The sequence below is a fragment of the Ips typographus genome, linkage group LG9 (assembly GCF_016097725.1).
Source record: "Ips typographus isolate SLU linkage group LG9, UJ_Ityp_2.0, whole genome shotgun sequence".
Classification (NCBI taxonomy): domain Eukaryota; kingdom Metazoa; phylum Arthropoda; class Insecta; order Coleoptera; family Curculionidae; genus Ips; species Ips typographus.
In genome coordinates this window covers 1,855,063-1,882,304 of record NC_138430.1, presented here as the reverse complement: position 1 = coordinate 1,882,304, position 27,242 = coordinate 1,855,063, and the positions used below count along the sequence as shown (strand labels likewise).

At 37.0% G+C, this 27,242-nt stretch overlaps 2 protein-coding genes and 2 long non-coding RNA genes across 6 annotated transcripts; 2 read left to right on the top strand and 2 right to left on the bottom strand.

The window, feature by feature from the left end:
- Positions 1 to 264: 264 nt before the first annotated feature.
- LOC145733795 (dolichyldiphosphatase 1-like) lies at positions 265 to 17,456 on the top strand. Its single transcript, XM_081986786.1, has 5 exons — positions 265 to 532; positions 2,723 to 2,823; positions 3,039 to 3,217; positions 5,751 to 5,978; positions 12,253 to 17,456. Exons 1-5 carry the CDS (start codon positions 370 to 372, stop codon positions 12,380 to 12,382), a joined length of 801 nt encoding a protein of 266 aa, XP_081842912.1. The 5' UTR covers positions 265 to 369; the 3' UTR covers positions 12,383 to 17,456.
- LOC145733798 (uncharacterized) lies at positions 5,991 to 9,475 on the top strand. The gene is made up of 2 exons (XR_014179280.1): positions 5,991 to 8,843; positions 8,900 to 9,475. It is a non-coding gene; the product is annotated as an uncharacterized LOC145733798 (long non-coding RNA).
- On the bottom strand, positions 9,962 to 11,108 carry LOC145733797 (uncharacterized). Its single transcript, XR_014179279.1, has 2 exons — positions 10,345 to 11,108; positions 9,962 to 10,288 (listed from the first exon to the last, which is right to left on the bottom strand). It is a non-coding gene; the product is annotated as an uncharacterized LOC145733797 (long non-coding RNA).
- Positions 17,447 to 25,973, bottom strand: LOC145733796 (uncharacterized). 3 transcript variants are annotated; one of them, XM_081986788.1, is made up of 3 exons: positions 25,769 to 25,973; positions 20,153 to 20,305; positions 17,447 to 17,602 (listed from the first exon to the last, which is right to left on the bottom strand). In XM_081986788.1, the coding sequence occupies exons 1-3, from the start codon at positions 25,941 to 25,943 to the stop codon at positions 17,469 to 17,471; spliced, it is 462 nt and encodes a 153-aa protein (XP_081842914.1). In that variant the 5' UTR covers positions 25,944 to 25,973; the 3' UTR covers positions 17,447 to 17,468. The 3 variants fall into 3 exon arrangements, with proteins under 3 accessions (XP_081842914.1, XP_081842913.1, XP_081842915.1); XM_081986787.1 differs by having other exon boundaries at positions 17,447 to 17,618; positions 20,061 to 20,305; positions 25,769 to 25,970; XM_081986789.1 differs by having other exon boundaries at positions 17,447 to 17,618; positions 25,769 to 25,970.
- Between the last annotated feature and the right edge of the window lie 1,269 nt (positions 25,974 to 27,242).

The window sequence follows — 27,242 nt, the reverse complement described above, 5'->3', positions numbered from 1 at the left end:
TTCAATATGGTTGCTTAAAGCGCTTTCATCAAGCACTACATTTAGCTAGATTAGTTTTTGACTTAAGTTAATTAAATTCCTAGCATTATTATACACAAAATCGGCAATTAGTTAAAAAAAAAACATTTTGAATAAACACCCTGAAATATCACTACAAATATCGGAAAAATTAAAATTATTATATTTTTGCTGCAAGCGCTAATGTTAAGCACCAATCAGCTAAGGTAAATATTATTGACATTTGACATTTAGAAGAACAGCTGTTTTTGACTCTTTTGTAAAGTACTGGAGTATTTTATATTTATATTCATGATATTTGTACTGAAATCTGGCTGAAAACAGTGAAAACTTAAGAAAATCTTAGTATTTATGAATTGTAGTCGCTACAACTGCCTATTACTACATAAAATATTTGGAAAAAGATGCAAAATGGAAGAAACAAGTACATTACTTAATACTCAACACTACTCAGAGAATGGTGCTGCAATAAAATGGGTACCCCTTTCCTTAACATTAGTGGAGTACCCCAAAGGTAAGGGTTTTTTTTAGTTTTAAGTTATCTTTGGTAGACATTTCAGAAAGCAGAGCAAATTTACATAAAACCCACCATCAAAAAGGATTTCCAAAAATATAACCTGAAATAAACAAAAGTTATTTGTTTTGAAGTATACTGTTCATTTTTGTCTATTTGGTTTGTTTCTAGTTATATTTTTGCTAAAAATTGAGTGTGTGACTTGAAAAACAAACTAACTCATGCTACAACAGGTTATTCAGAGTTTAGTGGTAAAAAAAGTAAAAATAAGAAATATGAGTGCAATGATTTAACAAAAAGAAGATATCAACTCAAGTATCAACTGCTATGAATTTTAAACGGAACACTCTGTATATTTTTGCATTTGCAGATTCTAGTCAAATTGTAGACATATTTTCTTGTATTAATGTCAAGTCATTTTATGTAATTTGATATTTTCAGTCTCCAAAACAATTTTAATTTACACATATCAGAAAATGTTTTTTAGATGGTTTTTGTGTTTTGTCATGTTAAATGAGGTTTGTTGTAAGAGTGGGTGCAGAAAAACGTCAAAATATATGATACAGGGTGGACAAAAAATCAGTTCTAAAAAAGGACAGAAAGTAGGTATAGTTTTTCAAATGGAACACTCCTTATTCTTAGAACTTTGCCTGATTCTGTGTTCAAAATTAGGGTAAGTTTGTATTAGGGCACTAATTTAAAAAATCATTCTTTAAATTGATACATTAAACCACCTTGTAACTGTCAAAATAACCGAGTTCTTCATTTCTAACTGTAATTCAGTTAATTGCAATTCAGAAAATGTATCAAGTGTAATTCAGACTAATTTTTAACCTAAATTGTGTTATTTTTCATAACATTCATTGTGTTATAAAGTATATTAATTTATTAAAGTGCTTTAGAGTTTCAGCTTTTATAATTTTATGGAATTGCCTTTGAATGTCCTTCTCTTCATTTGATGGTTTCTGAATTTAAATTGATTTTGTCCAAATTGCACTTGATGGTTTCTGAACTGCAGTTCCTTATTCTGAATTATCTGAATTACTCTTGACCTTTTCTGAATCTCACTGAGCCTTTTCTGGACTACATTTGGTGGTCTTCAGAATCCGCAATGAGCACCGCATCTGCGTAGCAGACAATATTAAAGTAAGTGTTCCCCATTTTGTCTCCTGTTCTTTTAGGTAGATCTCCGACAATAAGCTGGTTTATTGAAGTCTACAGATGTTTCTCTTATTTGCTTCACAACAAAGATAGCAATGGTAGACCTGTTTTTTCGGAAAACTTCTTCGCGAATTTGTAGAGTTTTGTTTATTTCCTCTAACAAAGTCCTAGTGAAGGCTTTGGGGATGCTGTTGAGAAGCATTATTCCAGGATAATTGTCCATCTCCATTTGGTACTTTTTGTTCTATTATGATATTTCTGATGAGAGTTAATATGTCTTTTTGTAGGTTGTCTCCCCCGTATTTTAACATTTCATTTGTTATCTCGTCGGCTCCTTTTCGACTTTTAAGATGTGTTCTATCATCTTCTGTTAGTAGTTGTTCAATTCCTTCATTTTCTTTACATAGATTTTCGAAATATAACTTTCTAAATTTTATTGGTCTGCATAGTATCCTTGATTTCTAATTTGTTCCTTCTTAGCATTCCCCATATCTTTCTCTGGCTTCCATCCATCTCTTTGGTGAATCTGTCCCAGTAATCTTCTTTCATCTCTCTGATTCTAGCATTTATTCTGTTTTATATAGATTCCAGTTGTCTTGGTTTCTTCTTGTGTTCTGATAGTTCCTTTATTTCCGGTGTCTTTTCCCTAGAGCTTCGTTGGCTGCATTAAGGATATTATGTTTTAGGGTTCTCCATATTGTTCGTCTACAGTGTCTTCTCTGTTGATTGGGTTTTGTGTTATCTTCTGCCTACTTTCGTACAATTGTTTCACGCTTTCGTCTCCCAGAGAATTTGGTTTGTTGAATTTCTCTATGTAATATTGTTTAGGTTTTGGTGTGGGGGGTATATTTAGTAGTCTAATTAAACAAAGTAGCAACTTATGATCACTGCCCACGTTTGCATCGTTAATCTCACATCTAGTATGATCTGTGGAGTAACAGGACAAAACAGGCATTAGCCTACCTATATGGACACTCATATTAGAAAGAAAAAATTTACATTTATAACATGCAATAATTTTTCTTCTAGGGGACATCATTGGAAAATTCTTAGCTTTTATTAGCCTCGCTCCCTTTGGTATTGTGGCTGGATTCATTGCGTTGATATTATTCCGAAGAGATCTTCACACGGTAAGTTGTAAAAGTTTCACTACTGACTTAGTAATTCAAATTCGATTCTCACCTTAAATTGGAGCAAATTTCTAGTGTTTTTTTGAAAATACCATACCAAAAAATTTAAAAGTTTTTACTAGTCAATATCTCGAAAACAACAACATTTAGACAGAAACTGATTAGAGCACAACAACTAAAAAAAAATATTATTAAACCAAATGTGTTTGTTGTAGATAACCTTCTTTCTGGGAACTCTTTGTTCCGAGATACTAAACTACATATTGAAACATTTAATATGCGAAGCGCGTCCCTTGCAAAGACAGGACGTTCACGTGGAGTATGGCATGCCTTCTTCACATGCGCAGTTTTCTTCATTCTTTGCCACTTACATTATCTACTTTGTGTTTGTCAGGTAAAAATACCACAAATAGTAAACTGCTTTCTGTCAGAAAGAATGGGACATCGGTGGCTCTGTTTCTTCAAATGAATTGATTTACTTTCTAGTGATTGATTTACCGTGATCGGTTATTTAAAATAACATTTAGTACGACAGGAAAATTAACCAATTTGACCGGTACATTTAAGGGTATCGTAATTGAAATTTGCTTGAAAGGTATCATTTTCCTGTCAGGGCTGACATTAATTTCGAGTAATTTTTGGTCAATATTGTCAAAAAAAGTAGCCTTTTCTAGAAAATTGGATTTTCAGCCTTTCATCACTTTTCCTTATAATTTCATGTTTAAATTATGACAAATGTATACGTTTTTGAGATGAGAAAAATGACGATATTATTATTTAAACAATTTGGAATTTAATTACCAGTAATTTACTGACAATAGTCCAAATAACTGTAATAAATATCAAAAACACATCTTGATTCGAAAAAAAACTGTTCAACTGTAATTCTTGCAAATTCTAGACAAATTTTGACGTTAGCGTCACGTGGTTTTTGGAGATTTATGTAGCTAGGCAGTCTAGACCACTGTCAAAATAACTGTCATAAATCTCATAATCGCGTTTGGTATCGAATACTGAAAGAAAACTTTTCTAAATTCTGATTTTCGCGACTTTTGAGCACAGTTTGACAGTTTAATAGTCAGGGACAAAATTGCTTGTCAAACCCACTTGGAGTGAGAAAATTGTTGTTTTAAGCACATTTTTGGAATCCCCATTAAATTTCTTATCCTATGACCTGAAAAAAACACTCCAAAATTTCGTATAGTCTGTGAGAAAAGCGGTGTCAAGGTTTGAACTGTCAGAACACAATTTGAAAGGACAGTCAGGGACCAAATCGCGTGTAAAACCCACTTTAAGTGAGAAAGTGACTGTTTTAAGCACATTTTTGGAATCCTTATTAAATTTCCTATCCAATAACCTGAAAAAGTACTACAAAATTTGGTACAGTCAGTGAGAAAATCGGTGTCAAAGTTTGAACTGAAAAAACACAGTTTTGAAAGAACATTTAGGAACCAAATCGACTGTAAAACCCACTTAAAGTGAGAAAATGACTGTTTTAATCACATTTTTGGAATCCCCATTAAATTTCCTAACCAATAACCTGAAAAAACACTCCAAAATTTGGTATAGTCTGTGAGAAAAGCGGTGTCAAAGTTTGAACTGCCAGAAACACAGTTAAAGTCAGGGACAAAATCGTCTGTAAAACCCATTTAAAGTGAGAAAATTACTGTTTTAAGCACATTTTTGGAATCCTTATCAAGTTGTCTATTCAATAGCCTGAAAAAACATTCCAAAATTTGGTATAATCTGTGAGAAAAGTGGTGTCAAAGTTTTAACCTGCCAGAAACACAGTTTGAAAGGACAGTCGAAAGACAAAATCGCCTGTAAAACCCACTTAAAGTGAGAAAATGACTGTTTTAAGCACATTTTTGGAATCCTCATTAAATTTCCTATCCAATAACCTGAAAGAACACTCCAAAATTTGGTATAGTCAGTGAAATAAGCGCTGTCAAAATTTGAACTGTCAGAACACAGTTTGAAAGGACAGTCAGAGACAAAATCGCCTGTAAAACCCACTTAAAGTGAGAAAATGACTGTTTTAAGCACATTTTTGGAATCCCCATTAAATTTCCTATCCAATACCGGAAAAAACACTACAAAATTTGGTATAGTCTGTGAGAAAAGCGATGTCAAAGTTTGAACTGCCTGAAACACAGTTTGAAAGGACAGTCAGGGACAAAATCGCCTGTAAATCCCACTTAAAGTGAGAAAATGACTGTTTTAAGCACATTTTTGGAAATTTCCTATCCAATAACCGGAAAAAAAACACTACAAAATTTGGTATAGTCAGTGAAAAAAGCGCTGTCAAAATTTGAACTGTCAGAACACAGTTTGAAAGGACAGTCAGGGACAAAATCGCCTGTAAAACCAACTTAAAGTGAGAAAGTGACTGTTTTAAGCACGTTTTTGGAATCCCCGTTAAATTTCCTAACCAATAACCTGAAAGAACACTCCAAAATTTGGTATAGTCAGTAAAAAAAGCGCTGTCAAAATTTGAACTGTCAGTACACAGTTTGAAAGGACAGTCAACGACAAAATCGCCTGTAAAACCCACTTAAAGTGAGAAAATGACTGTTTTAAGCACATTTTTGGAATCCCCATTAAATTTCCTATCCAATACCGGAAAAACACTACAAAATTTGGTATAGTCGGTGAAAAAAGCGCTGTCAAAATTTTAACCTGCCAGAAACACAGTTTGAAAGGACAGTCAGGCACAAAATCGCCTGTAAAACCCGTATAAAGTGAGAAAATGACTGTTTTAAGCAAATTTTTGAAATCCTCATTAAATTTCCTATCCAATAACCTAAAAGAACACTCAAGAGTCAATTAATTAGAAGAAACCCGCCAATTTCTGCAGTCCCATTCATTTTGACGCGCAGTTTATGAAATGCAACCAACCAATTACTGAATTATTTTCACTTTTTCAGGTTACACCATATGAACAATAACACAATAATCGAAAACATCTCAAAATTTCTGATAATATCGTCGTCGATGCTATTATCAATTTTAGTGTGTATAAGTAGGATTTATTTGCAATACCACACGTGTTCGCAAGTATTTTGGGGCGTTGTTGTCGGATTCCTGTTTGCAACTTTTTGGTTTGCGTTGACGTCGTTGGTGTTCACTCCGTTATTTCCACAAGTGGTAACATGGTAAGTCACTTGCAGAGCTGTCGTAATTACTCAAAATATAATTGAATTACTAATATTCATTTGCATATATATTTAGTTGAAGTCTCAAATTTGACGTTAAAAAAAATAGCAAAAATGACAAAAATTAAAAATAACACTGCTAAATCTAGAAAAACTAAATTTAATGTCAATAAATCAGTAGGGACAGTTATAAATGTCAAATCATAGTGAAAGGTGTCAATACTTTGAAAGCATCAGACATTAAAAATGACCATCAAAGGTGCCAAAAACGTAAAAAATGTTAAAATTATAGTTAAAACAGTCAAAAGCCTAAATTTAATGTTGTAAAGACACAATTACACTCAAAAATGTCGCACGAGTCAAAAATGACACGGAGAAGTGTCAAACGTCAAAATAAGTTAAATAAAGTACATAATTAATTATTGACAATTCACAATAATTTGCCAAATACATCGAAAAAAATCGATTTACAGAACTCCTATACAAGTCCTTAATATTCCAGGATATTTGAAGGAGAGTTAAAATGATTTTGGATTTACAAGTGTTCTGTCACAAAGTTTCCAAATGTTTCTAGAATTCATTTGGACACCAGTAAGTTTCAGGTGTTTTTGCCCTTAACGAGTTACAAAAGGCAAAACGTAACAGGGTGCACCAGTTCCGTTATTTGAGAAGTTACGAAAAAGCGTAAATGAGGAAGGTTATAGGATATTTCATCCTCTACAAGATTGTATGAGGGTGTTATAAAAGGCAAAAAGATCTTAAATTAGAACAAAAATATATCGTATTCTTTTGAGTTAAAACAAACGTACAACCTAAGGAACAAGTAGTTCAATTAGTTTGAATGTAGTTTTCTTATTTGATTATCGGTTGAATTACTCTGAGAGTTGAATTATACTGAAAAACTGTAAAATCAAGTACCAATTGCAACTAAAGTCCGTCCCAGCGCTAGTGGCAGTGACGCAATAATTGTCGTTCCTTTTCTATTCCATGTGAACTGAGCGAGATAGAAATTTGACGTCATTGGCGTACGAACATAATCAGGATATTTAGGCGATCGCTCACTCTGGGGTACATCCCGGGGGCCTGGAGAAGGGTGAGAGTCGTGTTCATTCCCAAGTCGGGACAGGCAGATTATTCTAATCCGAAATCGTTTTGTCCCGTCAGCCTCTCGAGCTTTCTGTGGCTCCTCTACACGAGCAGCAATACGCTTACAGGGCGGATAGGTCTACGGAGGCCGCCCTTCATCACCTCGTACAGAGGCTGGAGAAGGGCAGTGCGCCCGGACGGACAGCGTTTGACAACAGCTCCTTTGCATCGATAAGCCCTTAAGCGGCGTGGGGCCCATCGGGTGTGTAAAAACCATGTTGTCCAACGGTTTGGTTTTTGCGGAGCTCAACGCAGTCACGTCAGAGGCGTGGGTCGCCAGGGGATGCCTCCAATTGGGCGTTATTTCGCCCACTCTTTGGCGCCTGGTTGTTGATACTCTGCTGTGGAGACTCAACTCCGCAGATGTCTACGCCCAGGCCTACGCGGACGATGTGGCCGTGCAGCCGGGGGCCTGGCGGGGAATATCCAGGCTGCCCTTCGATCCACACAGGTTTGGTGTGAGGAGGGTCTCTCTGTGACCCGGCCAAAGTGGAAGTCGTCATCTTTACGAGGCGACGAACACTCGGGCCGTTGCCGGACTTAAATCTGTTCGGCTACATTCTGGGGTACAAATACCTAGGGGTCATTCCAGATTCCAGGCTGACCTGGAACGAGCACCTTGTAGTTAATACCGGGAAGGCCCGCAATGCTCTCTGGTCGTGCAAGAGGGCCTTTGATACAACGTGGGGACTCCAGCCCCAGCATCCTTCGATGGATCTACTGCGCTGTTGTTCGCCCGATGATAACATACGGAGCGATTGTTTAATCCGGAGCTATGGATACGGCCAAGTCACGAGCCTTGTTGGAGAAGGTTCAAAGACTTGTCTGCGTCTGTATTACAGGTGCAATGAAAACTGCCTCAACAAGGGCACTGGAGCGGCTATGTGGGCTCGAGCCGCTGTACCTGTTTATACAAAAAGCCGCCAGGGCAGCCTACAGACTGGCAGGTCTCAATATGCTAATTACAGACTCAGCTGAATGATGGGGTTATCTCGGTGGTTGGGAGGAGGCGTTGATGAAGCAGGATCGGGTGCCTCCGACGCTTCTGTCAAGCGGACCTCTAAAGTTTGTAGTACCCGAGAGGCAGGACTGGGAATTGTTTCAAAACTCTATTCTCCCGTCGCATGGAGACGGATGGATCCAAAACCGTGACGGAGGCAGGGGCAGGTGTGTATGGTGCGACTTCGTAGACGAGGCTTAGCTTCCCTCTAGGCTGCCACTGTACCATCTTCCAAGCCGAGATCTTCGCGATCATCCCATCCCAGTTCATTTTAAACTCACCGCTACGCCGGAAGGATATACCAGGTGTCCAAGAGCACCCTGGACATAGGAGATTAACATTGGAAAACGGTTTTGATTTTTTTGCGCCTGTACGGTTCATTTAATGGAAAAACGCTTTAGATAAAAGTTGTAGTGCACATTTTCGGCTATTAACTTGTAATTTTTTCAATGCCGTAGATTTGACCATTAAGGCGAAAAACGGATCTAAAATTCGCAAATTTTAAATCTCCCGCCAAGCGGTCGTTAAGGAAAGTTTATATCCGGTCGTGCTACCAACCTTTCAAAATCATAACAAATCGTTGTCAGTCATTCTGTAATCAAAACATTCAAAACAAGTTTATTTAGTAATAATTTTGAGTTACGACCCACATACTGCGAAGAAAATACAAATAAATCGTGATAAAAACACTTTATCAGTAGCCACAGCCCAAAAATCTGGTAAGTTGCATTCATAACCTCATTCAATGTCTCTACTAAACTTATTTACTTTGTAGCAAAATTCTTAAAGAAAACACTGGTTTTGCTTGCAAATATTTAATGAGGATGACCGAATCACCTATCTCAAGCCTCTTCATAACACTACCAAACGATTTAAAGTGATGAAAACAGTGGACAATGGAGATCTTTGAAGATAAGTTTCCTACTGTACAGGGACAACAACAAAGGGGCCAAATACTTCCTTCAAAAGTGGTGTGATTTAGTTTCAATGTGCTTAACTTCATGGACTATCATCAGCGAGGGTCTACACCAGTGTTGCAACTAAAACTTAAAATGATTCAGTGTTGATATTTGACTTAAATCTCAAAATTTGATGTGCCTGTGAAATGTGAATAATCTTAAACTGGCTATAAAACCTCTGAGAAACCCCTTCTAAGAAGAGAATATGGACTTACACAGTCAAATTATCAGTCAGGTGACAAAACTTTTTGTATATGGGTAGGTATTGTCGAAAAACCAAGTTTTCAATTGAGCTATCTACATGAGCTGTTCTATTCTAGATTTATTAACATTATAATTGTGTTCTTTTTTCCACACACTCAATTGTTCCAAATAAAACTTTGTACACTGAACGTTTGTATTAATTATTTATTCACAGTTCAAGGTACAGTATACATTTTCTTCAAGTGAAAAGCTTAGGTACAATAGGTGGCAAAGAAAACTGGTCTTACCACATAAACAGTGATTGTTCCACAGATTGAGTGTGAGTGGGTGAACCTGTCACCATACAAGCTATGCTAAAAATAACTTCGTCTTACTAACCTAAGGTTTGTTTGGATAATAGTGGAGTTCCAAATTAGCAAAGGTAGGTGAAATGTAGTGATTGAAAGTCTCTAAAGAGAAACAATTTGCTTCTCATTCAATACACGATTTCACAGGACATACCTTTACTAATCAAATGTGAACTCGAATCACACATTACTTGCAAATAAACTCTTTTTGGTTAGTAGACATTTTACAAGTATCCTTGTAGGTGTTCAAGTTAACTAATGGAGCTAATTAAATATCAGTACTTACCTTACCCTGTAGAGATGGGAAAAAACATTGACAATCAGTTATAAAAAATGCCTTTTTATTAACATCATACAATGTAAAACCACTTAAACACTATGGTGTGTTGATAACACTACAAAACAGAAGGATACAATAAAACTATCAGTCACATAGGTCACTAAATTGCACCACTTTTGAGGGAAGTATTTACCCTCTTTTGTGGTCCCTGTATAGTAAAGCAACTTATCTTCAAACATCTGCAGGCCTTCCTAGTCCATTGTTTTTATCACTTTAAATCGTTTGGTAGTGTTATGAAGAGGCTTGAGATAGGTGATTCGGTCGTCCTCATTAAATATTTGCAAGCAAAACCAGTGTTTTCTTAAAGAATTTTCCTACAAAGTAAATAAGTTTAATAGAGACATTGAATGAGGTTATGAACGCAACTTACCAGATTTTTGGACTGTGGCTCCTGATAAAGTGTTTTTATCATGATTTATTTGTATTTTCTTCGCAGTATGTGGGTAGTAACTCAAAATTATTACTAAATAAACCTGTTTTGAATGTTTTGATTACAGAATGACTGACAACGATTTGTTAGGATTTTGAAAGGTTGGTAGCACGACCGGATATAAACTTTCCTTAACGACCGCTGGGCGGGAGATTTAAAATTTCCGAATTTTAGATCCGTTTTTCTTATTAATGGTCAAATCTACGGTATTGAAAAAATTACAAGTAGATAGCCGAAAATGTGCTCTACAACTTTTATCTAAAGCGTTTTTCCATTAAATGAACCGTACAGGCGCAAAAAAATCAAAACCATTTTCCCATGTTAATCTCCTATGTCCAGGGTGCTCTTGGACACCTGGTATTTATCTGTACGGACAGCAAACGTGCTGGTGCTGGAGTGTAAGAAAACACTCTTGTCGCTCACGCGGATGGGCGAGGTACGTCTAACTTGGGTTCCAGGGCACTCCGGTGTTAGGGGAAACGAGGAGGCGGACAGGTTGGCCCTTCGTGGCTCCAAAGAGAGACCCGTAGGACCCGAACCTATTGTAGGACTAGCCGGCGCGGTCGGATCCGCCATTGTGGACCGTATCTTCTGGCAAAGATCCGATATTGCTTGAGAGGAGGCCGGAGGCAGTCGCGATGTCTCATGGACTTCTTTCCAAGAAACAAGTCAAAGTCCCTGATGACCTCAGATGTGTGACAGGATTTCTCACGGGTTACTGTCAGATGAGAAGACACATGCACATTCTGGGTCTGTCACAGAATCCGGGCGCTTGTGTCTGGAAGACGAGGAAACTCCGATACACATTCCCACACAGTGCCCGGCACTTGCGACGATCAGAAAAGAGCTGGGGGGTACGAGTGTGATCAACCCCTTAGATATTCAAGGTACCCGGCCAAGGAGGCTCTGCGGCTTTTGTCAGGGCTACCGCACTGGAGGGGTACTAGCTTGTGATGACAATGGGCCCGGCTAGCGGCCTAAGTGTCTTCTCCGAAGGGAGCCCATCTAACGATAGTCATTCATTCATTCATTCATTCAACATAATCATGTTTTAAAGGTCAAAATTTATCGTACTAACTTTTAATTGAATAATACCAAAATGACGCCGGTTATCCAGTAATCTGCGGAGACAGTCTCAGAAAAAACTCATTTTAAGGTAAATTTTTGTGCGGTTTTTCAAAAAATTCTCCATAACTCGCTTATTTGAAACATTCTGTATAGACGCACCAATATGGGGCTATCACGTGACGTCGAGCGGGCAGGGCTAAGTTGTACCGTTTGGCCGCTAGGCGTCGTCAAAGTTGACTCTATAGTTTTTCTTGAATATCTCAGGAACGCCTCTAGTTAGAAGTCTGAAGTTTTTACCACAAGTTTTTATTACTTTTTCTGGACTATGCACCGTGTGACCATAAAAAAAATAAAAGTAGAATTTTTTGGTGAAAAATTTTGAAAATTTGCTTTTTTTGTCTAAATATCTTGAAAACTAATCTAAGACATACGTGAATTTCAATATGACGTCACAGTCAATGTCGTCACAGCCACTTACCCTGGGGACAAAGAGTACTTTTGTTCAGTAATTGAATTCAATGAATAATTCAATTATAGTAGTTGTTGTGCAACATCTGGTGACATCTGTACTTGACTCTACGAGTTAGAAAGTACAGATGGCGTTCCCAAATCTAGGAACAGCCCCATTGATGGCGCATCATTCGCTAAACACAGATCTGATTGGTTGAAAATGGTGAGGTTTTGTTTTTCAATTATAGTAGTTTTTACAACCGACAGCTCTGTAAGTCAGTATAATGTCAATGATCGATTCAGTTTCCTAATAACCGTAATTTTCTCCAGGAAAATCTCCGAACTTTTAATGTTAAGGGACACCACGTTAATACCGAACGTGTTATGGTTCGAATACACCAATACCAGACAAGAAGCGCGAGCTCGAAGTAGGAAACTGGTCAGCCTAAAGTCGCAATGACGTTTACTGGACTCTGGTTTCAATTTTGCCCTGCCTTGGCAGGTGGTTAGGTATTTGAGAGTTTTACTTCCATGGCGGCGAAAATTGTAAGTTTTCCTCTTTTAAATTAAGTAAAAATGATTGAAACTTGATTATATTAATATTATATTTGTCCTGTTTACTTCATGCTACGGCTACTAACTTCTCTCTATACGAGGTGTCTCTAAAAGGTCCGGATCTGAAAAGTGACTGCACCAAAACAAAATAGTTTGAACTGAAACTTTGAAAATTTACCACAAATTCGGTTTTTATGTTAGAAGCTTCATTTTTTTACACAAATTTAGCTCAAAGTGTCTAGAATATTACGTAAAAATCTCCCTCATGAATCTTGGAAGATCTGGCACAGATGGTACCAAAATACGTCCATTTAGCCACATTTACCTTAGTCAATAAGGGCGATAATAATTAAAATTTAATATTTAATTTTAATTAATATTATTTTAAAGGAGGATTGGATTTACATGAAATTCTTGTAGAATTTGTTCTAAAGATTTGAACGCCACTTGAATTATACAGGATGTCCCAAAAAAGTGTGACAGACCAAACTTATGTTTTTTTTAAATGGAACACCCTGTATGTTATTCAACTGTGGAATAGAGCACGTCGAGACGATTTCAACGATATATGATTTATCTATAATACTTTTGATCGTTAATTCAAAACCAATCAGCTGCGCACCACTCTGGTTAAACGTCAATAACTCGGTCATTTGACAAGTGACAGTAAAAGTGATTAGAAATAAAATTGTAGAGGACATTTCGAGGTTTCCAAACATACCATTAAATCAGGTGATCCAGTTCACCGTTTAGCCGCTACAGGGCGGCAAAGTTGACCGTTAATTCAAAACCAATGAGCTGCGCAACACTCAATTTAAACGTCAATAACTCGGTTATTGGACAAGTGACACTAAAAGTGATTAGAAATCAAATTGTAGAGGATATTCCAAAGTTTCCAAAAATACCATTAAATCAGGTGATTGAGTTCACCGTTTGGCCGCTAGACGGCGTTAAAGTTGACCGTTAATTCAAAACCAATCAGTTGCGCAGCACTCTGGTTAAACGTGAATAACTGGGTTATTTAACAAGTGACAGTAAAAGTGAGTAGAAATTAAATTGTAGAGGACATTCTGGGGTTTTCAAAAATACCATTAAATCAGGTGATCGAGGTCACCGTTTAGCCGCTAGAGGGCGGCAAAGTTGACCGTTAATTCAAAACCAATCAGCTGCGCAGCACTCTGGTTAAACGTCAATAACTCGGTTATTTGACAAGTGACAGTAAAAGTGATTAGAAACCAAAAAGTAGAGGACATTCCGAGGTTTCCAAAAATTCCATTAAATCAGGTGATCCAGTTTGCCGGTTCGCCGCTAGACGGTGTTAAAGTTGGCCGTTAATTCAAAATCAATCAGCTGCGCAGCACTCTGGTTAAACGTCAATAACTCGGTTATTTGACAAGTGACAGTAAAAGTGATTAGAAACCAAAAAGTAGAGGACATTCCGAGGTTTCCAAAAATTCCATTAAATCAGGTGATCCAGTTTGCCGGTTCGCCGCTAGACGGTGTTAAAGTTGGCCGTTAATTCAAAATCAATCAGCTGCGCAGCACTCTGGTTAAACGTCAATAACTCGGTTATTTGACAAGTGACAGTAAAAGTGATTAGAAACCAAAAAGTAGAGGACATTCCGAGGTTTCCAAAAATTCCATTAAATCAGGTGATCCAGTTTGCCGGTTCGCCGCTAGACGGTGTTAAAGTTGGCCGTTAATTCAAAATCAATCAGCTGCGCAGCACTCTGGTTAAACGTCAATAACTCGGTTATTTGACAAGTGACAGTAAAAGTGATTAGAAACCAAAAAGTAGAGGACATTCCGAGGTTTCCAAAAATTCCATTAAATCAGGTGATCCAGTTTGCCGGTTCGCCGCTAGACGGTGTTAAAGTTGGCCGTTAATTCAAAATCAATCAGCTGCGCAGCACTCTGGTTAAACGTCAATAACTCGGTTATTTGACAAGTGACACTAAAAATGATTAAAAGTTTCCAAAAATACCATTAAATCAGGTGATTGAGTTCACCGTTTAGCCGCTACAGGGCGGCAAAGTTGACCGTTAATTCAAAACCAATGAGCTGCGCAACACTCAATTTAAACGTCAATAACTCGGTTATTTGACAAGTGACACTAAAAGTGATTAGAAATCAAATTGTAGAGGATATTCCAAAGTTTCCAAAAATACCATTAAATCAGGTGATTGAGTTCACCGTTTGGCAGCTAGACGGCGTTAAAGTTGACCGTTAATTCAAAACCAATCATCCGCGCAGCACTCTGGTTAAACGTCAATAACTCGATTATTTGACAAGTGACACTAAAAGTGATTAGAAATTAAATTGTAGAGGACATTCCAAAGTTTCCAAAAATACCATTAAATCAGGTGATTGAGTTCGCCGTTTGGCCGCTAGACGGCGTCAAAGTTGACCGTTAATTCAAAACCAATCAGCTGTGCAATTTTTGTTTGTCACCTTAATTATCAACTTATTTCCTAAGGTAAATGTGGCTAAATCGACTTGTTTTGGTACCATTTTTATGTATTAGAGACACCGGTATAGTTCCTTCATTGCTATTCGTAAATGTGAGTGTAAAAATGTGATTTTTTTATACTCGTAGAGGTAAAAATACGCCAGGGTAAATTTTCTAGTAAAACTTTTCGGTAAAAACGTTTTAAGACCAAAAAAAATGTTTTCTGTATAATGAGCTTGGGTGAAACTATATGATTAGATAAATAATAGAAGTCTGATCCTTTTTACGTTTAGAATAATCGATTTAAGGTACAAATTGCAAAATATTTTGAGTGTTTTAGTGGCAACCTTAAGTGCCAAACGGATGTTTTTGATAGTTCATACATTAAATTAATCGGGACACAATAAATTACATAATTTAATAATAATTAATTCCTGTAATTACCTTAATTACAGGACAGTTATTAATTTCAAAACAAGGGTTAATTTCCCGATTAATTTCAGTGTTACAATAGGTCCCAATTTGTTGAATTTAAATAGAGAAAAGAAGAGCTAATAAGGTAATTGGAGCTAAACGCACAACCAAGATTAGTCTTGTAGCTCTAAACTAGCTACCACAGGTAATCAATTACTAACTCAAGTTTTGACAGCAAAAATAGCAACATTAGCCCGGTAGTTTCGTTTTGATACTGGAAATGAAACTTTCACATTAAGTTGGCTGAATTTATGTGTGTTTCTCGATGGGATCATCTACCTTGTCTACACTCTGGTTAAACGTCAATAACTCGGTTATTTGACAAGTGACAGTAAAAGTGATTAGAAATCAAATTGTAGAGGACATTTCGAGGTTTCCAAAAGTACCATTAAATTAGGTGATCGAGTTCGCCGTTTAGCCGCTAGATGGCGTCAAAGTTGACATTTAACTAAAAAATTGTCAAAACCAATCAGCTGGGCAGCACTCTGGTTAAACGTCAATAACTCGGTTATTTGACAAGTGACAGTAAAAGTGATTAGAAATAAAATTGTAGAGGACATTTCGAGGTTTCTAAAAATACTATTAAATCAGGTGATCGAGTTCACCGTTTAGCCGGTAGAGGGCGTAAAAGTTGACCGTTAATTCAAAACCAATCAGCTGCGCAGTATAAAATGCATTCAACCAAAGTCAAATTGATTGTTTCTTTTCATGAATGTTTCGTTGTTTTGTACCTCCATGGGATTGAATTTGACAGTTTCCAGGTTTAGGACAAAACTTAAACTGACGGCCAAATGTCATAATTGTCAAATATCCACTCATAAAGCTATGAAATACCTTTGGTATTGTTTATACTGATTTTCCTGGATTTTGAGAGTGTATTGTGGTTTTACAGCTTTATGGAGAGGATTTTGACGGTTGTTCACCATTTAGCCGCTAGAGGACGTCCAAGTTGACCGTTAATTCAAAACCAATCAGCTGCGCAACACTCAATTTAAACGTCAATAACTCGGTTATTTGACAAGTGACAGTAAAAGTGATTAGAAATAAAATTGTAGAGGACATTTCGAGGTTTCTAAAAATACTATTAAATCAGGTGATCGAATTCACCGTTTGGCCGCAAGAGGGCGTCAAAGTTGACCGTTAATTCAAAACCAAATCAGCTGTCTGCACTGCTATAAAATGCTTTCAACCAAAGTCAAATTGATTGTTTCTTTTCATGAATGTTTCGTTGTTTTGTACCTCCATGGGATCGAATTTGACAATTTCCAGGTTTATAACAAAACTGTATCTGACGGCCAAATGTCATAATTGTCAAAATACCACTCATAAAGAAGAAGTAGTAAGAAGTCTTATTCATTGAATGTTTTGTTGAATTTTATGGAAAATGGATAACTATTCTATGAATGGGTGAAACAGGCAGCCGACGATGCACGAAGCAGCAAGCAGCAGCATTTCTTACTGCTTGCTGCTTAATGCTTGCGTTTATTTGTCAAACTATCAACGAAAGTGCTGCAAGCATATTGTTTATTTTTAATTCGGCTTACTCAGCTTACTCCTTGCGGATTTCAAACTGTGAATTCAGCTCTAAATTCGTTTGGTACTGTTTATACTGATTTTAAACCTGTTTTGTGGTTTTACAGCTTTATGGAGCAGAAAATAGTCTAAAATTAAGTCATACTCAAATTACACAAAAATTAGTTGATTGATACAAGACATTGTTACTAAAGTGTTAATAACTTTGGCAACAATGCACCAGTTTCGAAGAATTAATAATTTCCGAATCTAGCCTTCCTCCTACGTTACGGAATTGAAGAGTCTCTAACTACGTCACGGGGGTGTCGTGCCAGGCTCATTTTAAGGCTTAAAGTGTATTAAATTTATATTTTGAACCTTAAATTCCATTATGGTAGACGATCCCATTGTCGAACTACACATTCTAATAAGTACTCTTTTGTTTAATATTTAACTGTGGCAGCTGCAATAATTTTTTAAACTTAAGGTACTCTAGTTAGTGTACTTTTTTAAATGTTAATAATAAAATAACAGTTTTTACTAATTGGCTGTTTTATTATTCTGTATCATTACCGCTTACGTCCGCTTCTGATGTGTTATCAGTACTTTTTCGTCTTTTTTTCAAAATTTTAAGATTCGGTATGCTCGGAGGTAAGCTTTCTTCGGATGATTCAGTTTTTTTTGTCATATCTGAGGGAAATACTACCTAAAATATGTATACAGTGATTTCACGCACATTACTGTGTATTATAGTTGCAATAATTGATATTTGTATCATTTAATGTCAAAATTGACATATGCCAATCACTTGTCAAATGTTTTGTTTATTTTAAAGAGACTATTGACGTTTCAAGTTAAGATTGCAGCGCCAGTTGAACTAAAATCGGGCAACCCGTTTCTAACCTAACATTTTAAATAATATGCTATTGTCACTTCATATTTATGAATCTAGTGCTAAATTCCTAACCAAAATCAACGTAAACAAACGGAGAAATGACAGCTGGAATGCCCGAAACTGTTTTCAAAACTGATCACCAGAGGGAGTATCTCTTATCTTGAAACGCCAATACCTTATATTTTATTGGTTCTTTGCTTCTTTTTCCTGATGTATTTATTTACTTAACTTATTATTGAGGTTTATTTAGTCACTTTTAAAAAAAAATATAAATTGTACAAACCTAAATAGTATTGTTGCCTTGAATGCTAAAACAACTGAACTATTTGGCTAATTGCATTTAGTGTCAATTGGGATTTACAGTGTTGCAAGCTAAAAAATTGGATTATCAAAGTCACGTGACTGATTTTGACAGATGTCAACTAGTCTCTACAGCGTTGCAAGCTCAGAATTGTAATATCAACGTCACGTGACGTGAATTTAACAATTTCAACTTTTACAACGCAGTTTAAACTTATTTACCAAATTTTCACTGTTCAAACTATTTTTTATGGTCACGTGACTGTTTTGACTGACATTTACAGTGTTGTAACAATTTCAACTTTTACAACGCAGTTTAAATTTATTTACCAAATTTTCACTATTCAAACTACTTTTTATGGTCACGTGACTGTTTTGACTGACATTTATAGTGTTGCAAGCTAAAAAATTGGATTATCAAAGTCACGTGACTGATTTTGACAGACGTCTACTAGTCTCTACAGCGTTGCCAGCTCAGAATTGTAATATCAACGTCACGTGACGGGAATTTAACAATTTCAACTTTTACAACGCAGTTTAAATTTATTTACCAAATTTTCACTGTTCAAACTATTTTTTATGGTCACGTGACTGTTTTGACTGACATTTACAGTGTTGCAAGCTTAAAAAATGGATAATCAAAGTCACGTGACTGATTTTGACAGATGTCAACTAGTCTTTACAGCGTTGCAAGCTCAGAATTGTATTATCAACGTCACGTGACGTGAATTTAACAATTTTAGCTTTTACAACTGTCAACTGTGCAAACGTGAAAAATTGGGTAAATTCAATTTAAAAGTTGTCAGGTCAGGTGACTTTGATAATCCAACTATTGACCTTGCAACAATGTAAAGGCCATTTGACACCCGTCAAAATCAGTCACGTGGTTTTTGACATGTACTTGAAACGTTGAAAATTTGCACAGTTGACAGTTGTAAAAGTTGAAATTGTTAAATTCACGTCACGTGACGTTGATATTACAATTCTGAGCTTGCAACACTGTAAAGACTAGTTGACATCTGTCACAATTAGTCACGTGACTTTGATAATCCAATTTTTTAGCTTGCAACACTATAAAATGCAGTCAAAACAGTCACGTGACCATAAAAAATAGTTTGAACAGTGAAAATTTGGTAAATAAATTTAAACTGCGTTGTAAAAGTTGAAATTGTTAAATTCACGTTACGTGACGTTGATATTACAATTCTGAGCTGGCAACGCTGTAGAGACTAGTTGACGTCTGTCAAAATCAGTCACGTGACTTTGATAACCCAATTTGATAGCTTGCAACACTATAAAATGCAGTCAAAACAGTCACGTGACCATAAAAAATAGTTTGAACAGTGAAAATTTAATAAATAAATTTAAACTGCGTTGTAAAAGTTGAAATTGTTAAATTCACGTCACGTGACGTTGATATTACAATTCTGAGCTTGCAACACTGTAAAGACTAGTTGACATCTGTCACAATTAGTCACGTGACTTTGATAATCCAATTTTTTAGCTTGCAACACTATAAAATGCAGTCAAAACAGTCACGTGACCATAAAAAATAGTTTGAACAGTGAAAATTTGGTAAATAAATTTAAACTGCGTTGTAAAAGTTGAAATTGTTAAATTCACGTCACGTGACGTTGATATTACATATCTGAGCTTGCAACGCTGTAAAGACTAGTTGACATCTGTTAAAATCAGTCACGTGACTTTGATAAAAGTTGAAATTGTTAAATTAATACAAGGTGTTTCACTTAAGTACAATAATCAAAACTTATGTGTCAAAAGTTTGACAATTGATTGACATGTGTCAATTCCTGCCAATTTAAACTATAAGCTGTCAGATCAAACAGAGTTAGCTATTGAGTAAAATTGCAGTATTTGTGTCTGAGCACTTTGTGTAGTTTGTGATTGGTCCAAATTGGACCAATCACAAACCACTTATAAGTGTGTCCTTACAGCATTTCGTCGACGATTTGGTCCAGACGTTAGATCAGTAAATTGAGCTTTTCTGTGTAACAATTCTTTAACTAAATTGGTCGATGCCTTACTTGGAGCCAATCCACTAACCCAACCGCTACTTTTCCGCTTTAACTTCGGTAAAACCAGTTTTAGTTGCTCGTTTGACGATTTGGGCTCTTTTTCTAAATCTAACGTTAGTACAACTTCTTCCTGCTCAGTACTGTGATGGTCTTCGTCTGAACCTAAAATACCATTTCCATTTAGGACACTTTCAATTCAAATTTCTATAGAAACCGTGAAATCAGACGCAACTATTGGTCAATTCAAATTTCTATAGAAACCGTGAAATCAGACGCAACTATTGGTCGACTCCAATTTCTATAGAAATGATCTTAAGAATAAATTTATCCGGAGGTAAAAGTACCGGCCCTTAACACGTTGACTACCACCATGCAACCAAAAAAAAGTAGTCATTGGGGCCATATGGTTTTTGGTAATAAGTTTTTAAAATAGGTCTGTGGTGACTCACTTCGCACACGTTAACACAGATGGCACCACGCGTCAAAAACCCTACTAACATCAAACCCACATCGTCTGTCACGATTTAACTACATACAGCAGTTACAAGTCATCTTCAATCGTGTGTATAAGGCACGGAGCTGTCAAGCCTTACTGACGAGTCCAAGAGGCATCTCCTGGGACGAAACACACTTTGTCGGTCAATGGGCAACACGCCCCAGGCAAGTCCACATGACATCAATGCGCCATCCCTATCATTCTCTCGCTCACTTCAATGGGAACAATCTCCCATAGGTCCTTTTCAATAGTTTTGTGGGCAGTTTGGATCTAAACATGTTTTTAACGGTGATACTCTGTGTTACCCTAATAGCCGTGTGGTACACATAACTGGAGTCACCCTTGGAGATATCACAGACTACACGTTCCAACACGTTTTTCGTTGCCGTTGGTCGATCGCATAAGTCTTTCAGCAACAAATTTTCCAGAGATCTTCCAGAGAACCGATTCAGGGTCAGATGAATACCATCCTAGCGATGATGAATATCGTCATCAATTGATTCGCATAGCTCAACAGGTTCTTGCTCCGTTCTTTTTTCGTTGAGGGGTAGCTCAGAAGAAGGAAACCACAGGTATACAGGTAATCCGCTTTTATTCAAGATAAAACTATAATGGTCGTACCCCCAGATTGCCAAGAAGGCGAGGATCATGATGTACGGTGTGTCAGCGGGAATGGTTACTGAGGTTCGCGGAGGACACACGCTTACCGGGGATGAATGGAACCCTAGACTAGTGTCCCAGGGCAGTCAAGCCGAATAAGACGCTATGGTACTGCTAAAGGGAGATAAGCCAGTACGGCAACTAATGCTGCTCGCCCGTGCTATTTCCTTTAATAGGCTGATTCCCGGGTGGGCTCCACTAAAAGCTACACAGATGGTGAACCCAGACTATTCCAGAGATCAGTGATTAGTACGTCGTTTTGAAGCTGTATTTATACCTACATCATGACCCCAATTCGCCGATCTTGTTTACTTAAGTCTGGTATTGGGGGAGACCGAAGCAAATGCAGGTACGGAACATAGTTACAATGTACTATTATAGATGAAATTTTTTGATATTTTATCATTTATAGGCTTTTCGAAGACTAGACATCAGTAAGTCTAAGTCTTCGAAGAGTGCTTACCTGTTCCGATTTTGACCTTAACCTAAGGCTCAGATTCACTAAATGCTACGTTTGGTCGGTGTTTCTCTACGATATGGAAGGTTGGACATTGAAGGCGGCTGCAATCAACAAATTGGACGCTTTCGAGATGTGGCTGTATCGCAGAATTGAAAGAAGAAGAACAAATCACCGGAATTCCTCTGCTAAAAGAAACATTACGTGTTATAATTGTGGACGTAAAGGACATTACCGCTGGAATTGCAGACAGCAGTCTCGTTTACCCACACCGCAGAACTGGCGTAACCAGGAGCAGGAAATGAAGAACCCTGAAGGACATTTACCACGATATGTAGAGGATCGTCAAGCTTTTGATAGTGACTTAAGGTACCGGAAAGGACAAATTCATGATGGTTGGAGGATTGGTTGGAAGAATGAAGAGCAGCGTTTCTAAGGAAGACCTAATAAAAGGACAGCGCTCAGACTCTGATTTGAAAGTAATCAGAAGATGGTTGGAGAAGGATTTGAAACCGGATTAGCAACAGATTTCCAGATATGGACCAACAGTAAGGGGTTACTGGTTGTAGTGGAATTCGCTTCGACTGCGAAATGACTTAATTACTCGCAAATGGGACAGTCCAGACGGAAAACGCTTTGTTTACCAAACAATAGTGCCCAATTGCTGCAAAGAGAATGTGCAGCGAAAACTACATGATGGTAGACTACATGGAGTAAACCAGACTTTGGCTAGAAGAGATCGATTTTACTGGATTAACTTCAGAAAGGACGTTGAGGAATGGTGTAAACGGTGTGACCAGTGTTCGTTACAGAAGGGATCCAGCACAATTCAGGAACTTTAGAGAGAGAGAAGATGAAACCAAACAACGGCCGTATGAAGATGACACGTCCACACAGACCAGCTGGTGGCAATTATAAGGAAGGTGATGCTGTGTGGATGTTTCAACCCAGGAGGAGCAAAGGATTAAGTCAAAAATGAAATGAAAATGTTTGAATCGATTAAGAAAAGAAAAACGGCATACCTGGGGCATATAATTTGAAACACGAAATATCAATTCCTACATCTATTGATTGAAGGCAAAATCGAAGGCCGGAGAGGGATCGGAAGGAAAAAACGGCTGAACGATGTACAGTCGCTGATACACACCGCAAGAAATAAGGAAGAAATGGAAAATGTTATCGCAAACATCCATTAGTAGATACGCATTGGAAGAAGAAGAAGTCATGTGTACCCATCTATGTGTCTCAATGTGCCACCGTCTACTACTTGTTACTTTTGAGCCATTCTAGGTCTGTTGGGACCACATTGGACACTGAATTTGGCTTGTTCGTGGTCCATCTGTGCCAAATTGTATTATTTCGTCTCAAAACCGGCATAGATCGTTTCCGCTGATGTTCTAGTCTGCATATTTGTTACTTTTGAGCCATTCTACGTTTGTTGGGACCACATTGGATGCTGAATTTGGCTCCTTCGTGGTCAATCTGTGCCAAATTGTATTATTTCGTGGTCACTTTTCCTAACAAATGGAAAGAAGCCAAAGTCTGCCCTGTACTCAAAAAGGGTTCTTCCGACCTAGTGGAAAATTATCGACCCATTTCCATTCTAAGCAATTTTTCGAAATTATTTGAGATAATACTTTATAAATACATTTTCTGCCAAGTTAAAAACAGTATGTCTACCTATCAACATGGCTTCTTTTCCCATAGATCATGCGCCACCAATTTAGCCTGCTTTTCACAGCATGTCTGTCAAGCGCTAAATGATAGGAAACAGGTTGATGTTATGTACACCGACTTCCAGAAAGCATTTGAACGAGTGGACCATTTCGTTCTGCTCGACAAATTAGATAAACTGTTCGGGTTTTCTGATTCTTTAATTGACCTTGTAAAATCATACCTATCATCTAGGCGACAATTCGTTCAAATTGAAGGATTTACTTCGAATGCTATTTATTATTGCTAACTCTGGCGTGCCACAGGGATCTAACTTAGGACCCCTTTTATTCAACTTGTTTATCAACAATCTCCTGACTAAGCTTGACAGCAACAAGCTTGCTTACGCAGACGATCTTAAAATTTATAATATTATAAACACCATTGAAGATTGTTCTTCTCTGCAGGAAAACATTTCAACTGTCCATGAATGGTCGCTATGTAACAGACTGCATCTCAACGTGGGAAAGTGCAGCGTCTCAAGCTATTATCGCATTAAGAATCCTATTATCTTTCAGTACTCCATTGACAGTATGGAACTCACTCGATTGGGGGAAGTTTCCGACCTAGGAGTCATATTTGACACAAAATTTACATTTGTACCACACATCAATCAGATGGTTGGCCGCTCCATGAAGACCCTTGGTTTTATTATCAGAAATTGTAGAAAATTTTCCTGCAGTTCCACAATTAAGTTACTCTACTTTGCTCTTGTAAGATCCAAACTAGAATATAACAGTATCATCTGGCATCCTATCTATAAGTGTCACGAATATTCAATTGAATCTGTGCAAAAGAGATTTCTGAAATATTTAATTTTCAAAGAAGACGAAGTCTATCCCGACCGCGGAATTGATTATAACGAAGTCCTAACAAGATTTTCGATCCATTCCCTTTGCAAACGAAGAACTGTTCATTCTGTGAAATTTCTGTACAAACTCATGCACGACCTGATCGACTGTCCCTTATTGCTTTCATCTGTAAATTTTCACGTGCCACGTTTAAACTCCAGACATCAAGTAGCATTTCATGTTGATACTCCCTCATCTAACGTCCTATATCAAAACCCCATCTATGTAATGTGTAAGAATTTTAACAGTATGAGTAGTCTTTGTGACATTAATTTTAGTGAAATGCACATTTTTGTAAACTTCTTATTGTAGGTGACATTCTGTTGCCTTATTCTATTCGTTTTTCCGTTCTTGTCTTCTTCTTCTTCACTATTTTTTTTTTTTTGCTATTTGGTTCAGTTTAGTAAGTTTTTTTCCTATAAGTGGATGTATACATCTGTCGGAATAAACGGCTTTATTATTATTATTATTATTAAAACCGGCATAGATCAATTCCGCTGATGTTCTAGTCTGCATATTTGTTACTTTTGAGCCATTCTACGTCTGTTGGGACTACATTGGTCGCTGGATTTCACTCGTTCGTGGTCAATTTGTGCCAAATTGTATTATTTCGTCTCAAAACCGGCATAGATCGTTTCCGCTGTTGTTCTAGTCTGCATATTTGTTACTTTTGAACCATTCTACGTCTGTTGGGACCACATTGGACGCTGAATTTGGCTCGTTCGTGGTCAATCTGTGCCAAATTGTATTATTTCGTCTTTCCATCTAAATAACAGAGGATTGTGTTGCATTTGGCGTCTCACAACTTTCTGTCTATTTCTGTCTTTTATTTAGACTCCACATATGCGCCCCACGGCTGTTTTTACCTTTTTTTTGTGAAACCATATGGGTGTACTCATGGCAGTCAACGTGTTTTAAAAGGTGTCATGATTATTATCATCCTGAAGATGAGATTTACTCAAATCTCCCTCACCTCCTAGTTGCATGATAATATCGTCATAACTGGCATCAGATTCACCCTGACTATTCATTCTAATATTCAGGTAAATAAAGAAAATTTAAATAAATAAGCTTGAATAAGAATTCTATTATAGGGATGCCAAGTTATTTTTAAGGTAAATAACTAAACCTATCTAACTTACTTTCTACCTAAAAATCCTGCTTCTAAATATATCATTGAAACTACAAATATCTTTAATACAAAAAATTACAAACTACTTACAACTAATACTCTTCGTCAAAGAGTCCAAATTGTCCGAAATAAACCGTCAACCAAACTATAATGGTAAACACTTGACATCCCTACAAAAATGTACCTTTTCTATAAATTAAATAAATAAATTTTCTTTATTTTCTTTTCTTTTATCGCGGCGAATCAATTCGCGTCAATGTGTGCATTCCTTTATTTTCAAGACAAAGGACAAAAATGAGCGAAATTAAAAACTTACAAAGATTATTCACAGATCCTGAAAAAGACTTCTGGACAGTATTTACGTTGGTACTACAAGCTTCAGATGAACTTGAAAGTTTTACTGCTTTTTTCTTGCCTTTTGGCCTATTTTCTTCTCCCATACCATGTTTGAAAATGGGCGCAAACTGTGGGATTTTGTAATCTGCCAGCATTCACGTACATTGTCAGTGATCCGCCATTTTGACGTTTGTTATGGTACGTTTACATGTGCGTACATGGCAGTACTGTTTGTTAGTTTGTGATTGGTCTCAAAAAAGTAGCTTTTAACTTGCTTGACCAATCACAAACTACCCACTGTGCTGTGGGCCTATCCGTGGAATTTTGAAGAAAAATGGAGGAGATACAAAATTTTCAAAATTTTGTAGCAATTTCCAAAAAAACTTTCTCAGACTTTCTGCACCCAGTCGAGTAGGTTTACATCTATTTAGAACTGGGTGAACGCAGTCACATCTGGCAAAGCGTTACTTTCAAATTTGACTGTTTTTTTGGACATTCTGTATATGTTCAATCGTCTTGCGGTTAGCACGAAGTGAAAGAGCAGTTCAAGATGAACATTTTAAGCTTTTTACAGTCGCTGAAATCCCAAAAATGAGGGAGATACGGAATTTTCAAAATTTTGATGCAATTTCCAAAAAAAAAGTAAAAATGTCAAATATCTCGGAAACGGTTAGAGTTACGGAAATTTTGCAAGAGGCCAAAAATGTCTAGAATGACTTTCTGCACCCAGTCGAGTAGGTTTACATCCATCTAGAACTGGGTGAACGCAGTCACAACTGACAGAGCAATACCTTCAAATTTGACTATTTTTTTGGACACTCTGTATATGCCCAATCGTCTTGCGGTTAGCCCAAAGTGAAAGAGCAGTTCAAGATGAACATTTTAAGCTTTTTACAGTCGCTGAAATCCCAAAAATGACGGAGATACGGAATTTTCAAAATTTTGATGCAATTTCCAAAAAAAAAAAGTAAAAATGTCAAGTATGTCGGAAACGGTTAGAGTTACGGAAATTTTTCAAGAGGCCAAAAATGTTTAGAATGACTTTCTGCACCGAGTCGACTAGGTTTACACCCATTTAGAACCGGGTAAACGTCGTCACAACTGGCAGAGCGTTACTTTCAAATTTGACTGTTTTTTTGGACACTCTGTATATGTTCAATCTTTTTGCGGTTAGCACGAAGTGAAAGAGCAGTTCAAGATGAACATTTTAAGCTTTTTACAGTCGCTGAAATCCCAAAAATGGTGGAGATACGGAATTTTCAAAATTTTTATGCAATTTCTAAAAAGAAAAGTAAAAATGTCAAATATCTCGTTAACGGTTAGAGTTACGGAAATTTTGCAAGAGGCCAAAAATGTCTAGAATGACTTTCTGCATCCAGTCGAGTAGGTTTACACCCATTTAGAACGGGATAAACGTGGTTACAACTGGCAGAGCGTTACTTTCAAATTTGACT

Bases quoted from the DNA above. Each gene is read 5' to 3' on its own strand.
- LOC145733796 (XM_081986787.1), bottom strand. From the start codon at position 25,943: ATGCTGGCAGATTACAAAATCCCACAGTTTGCGCCCATTTTCAAACAT. The intron at 20,306-25,768 runs GTAAGTTTTTAA...ATGGTATTTTAG, and splicing joins AGGATCTGTGAATAATCTTT to GTTCAGACGAAGACCATCAC. The intron at 17,619-20,060 runs GTAAGGACACAC...TACATATTTTAG, and splicing joins CAAATCGTCGACGAAATGCT to GTAGTATTTCCCTCAGATAT.
- LOC145733795 (XM_081986786.1), top strand. From the start codon at position 370: ATGAATTGTAGTCGCTACAACTGCCTATTACTACATAAAATATTTGGA. The intron at 533-2,722 runs GTAAGGGTTTTT...TTTTTCTTCTAG, and splicing joins ATTAGTGGAGTACCCCAAAG to GGGACATCATTGGAAAATTC. The intron at 5,979-12,252 runs GTAAGTCACTTG...AATTTTCTCCAG, and splicing joins TTTCCACAAGTGGTAACATG to GAAAATCTCCGAACTTTTAA.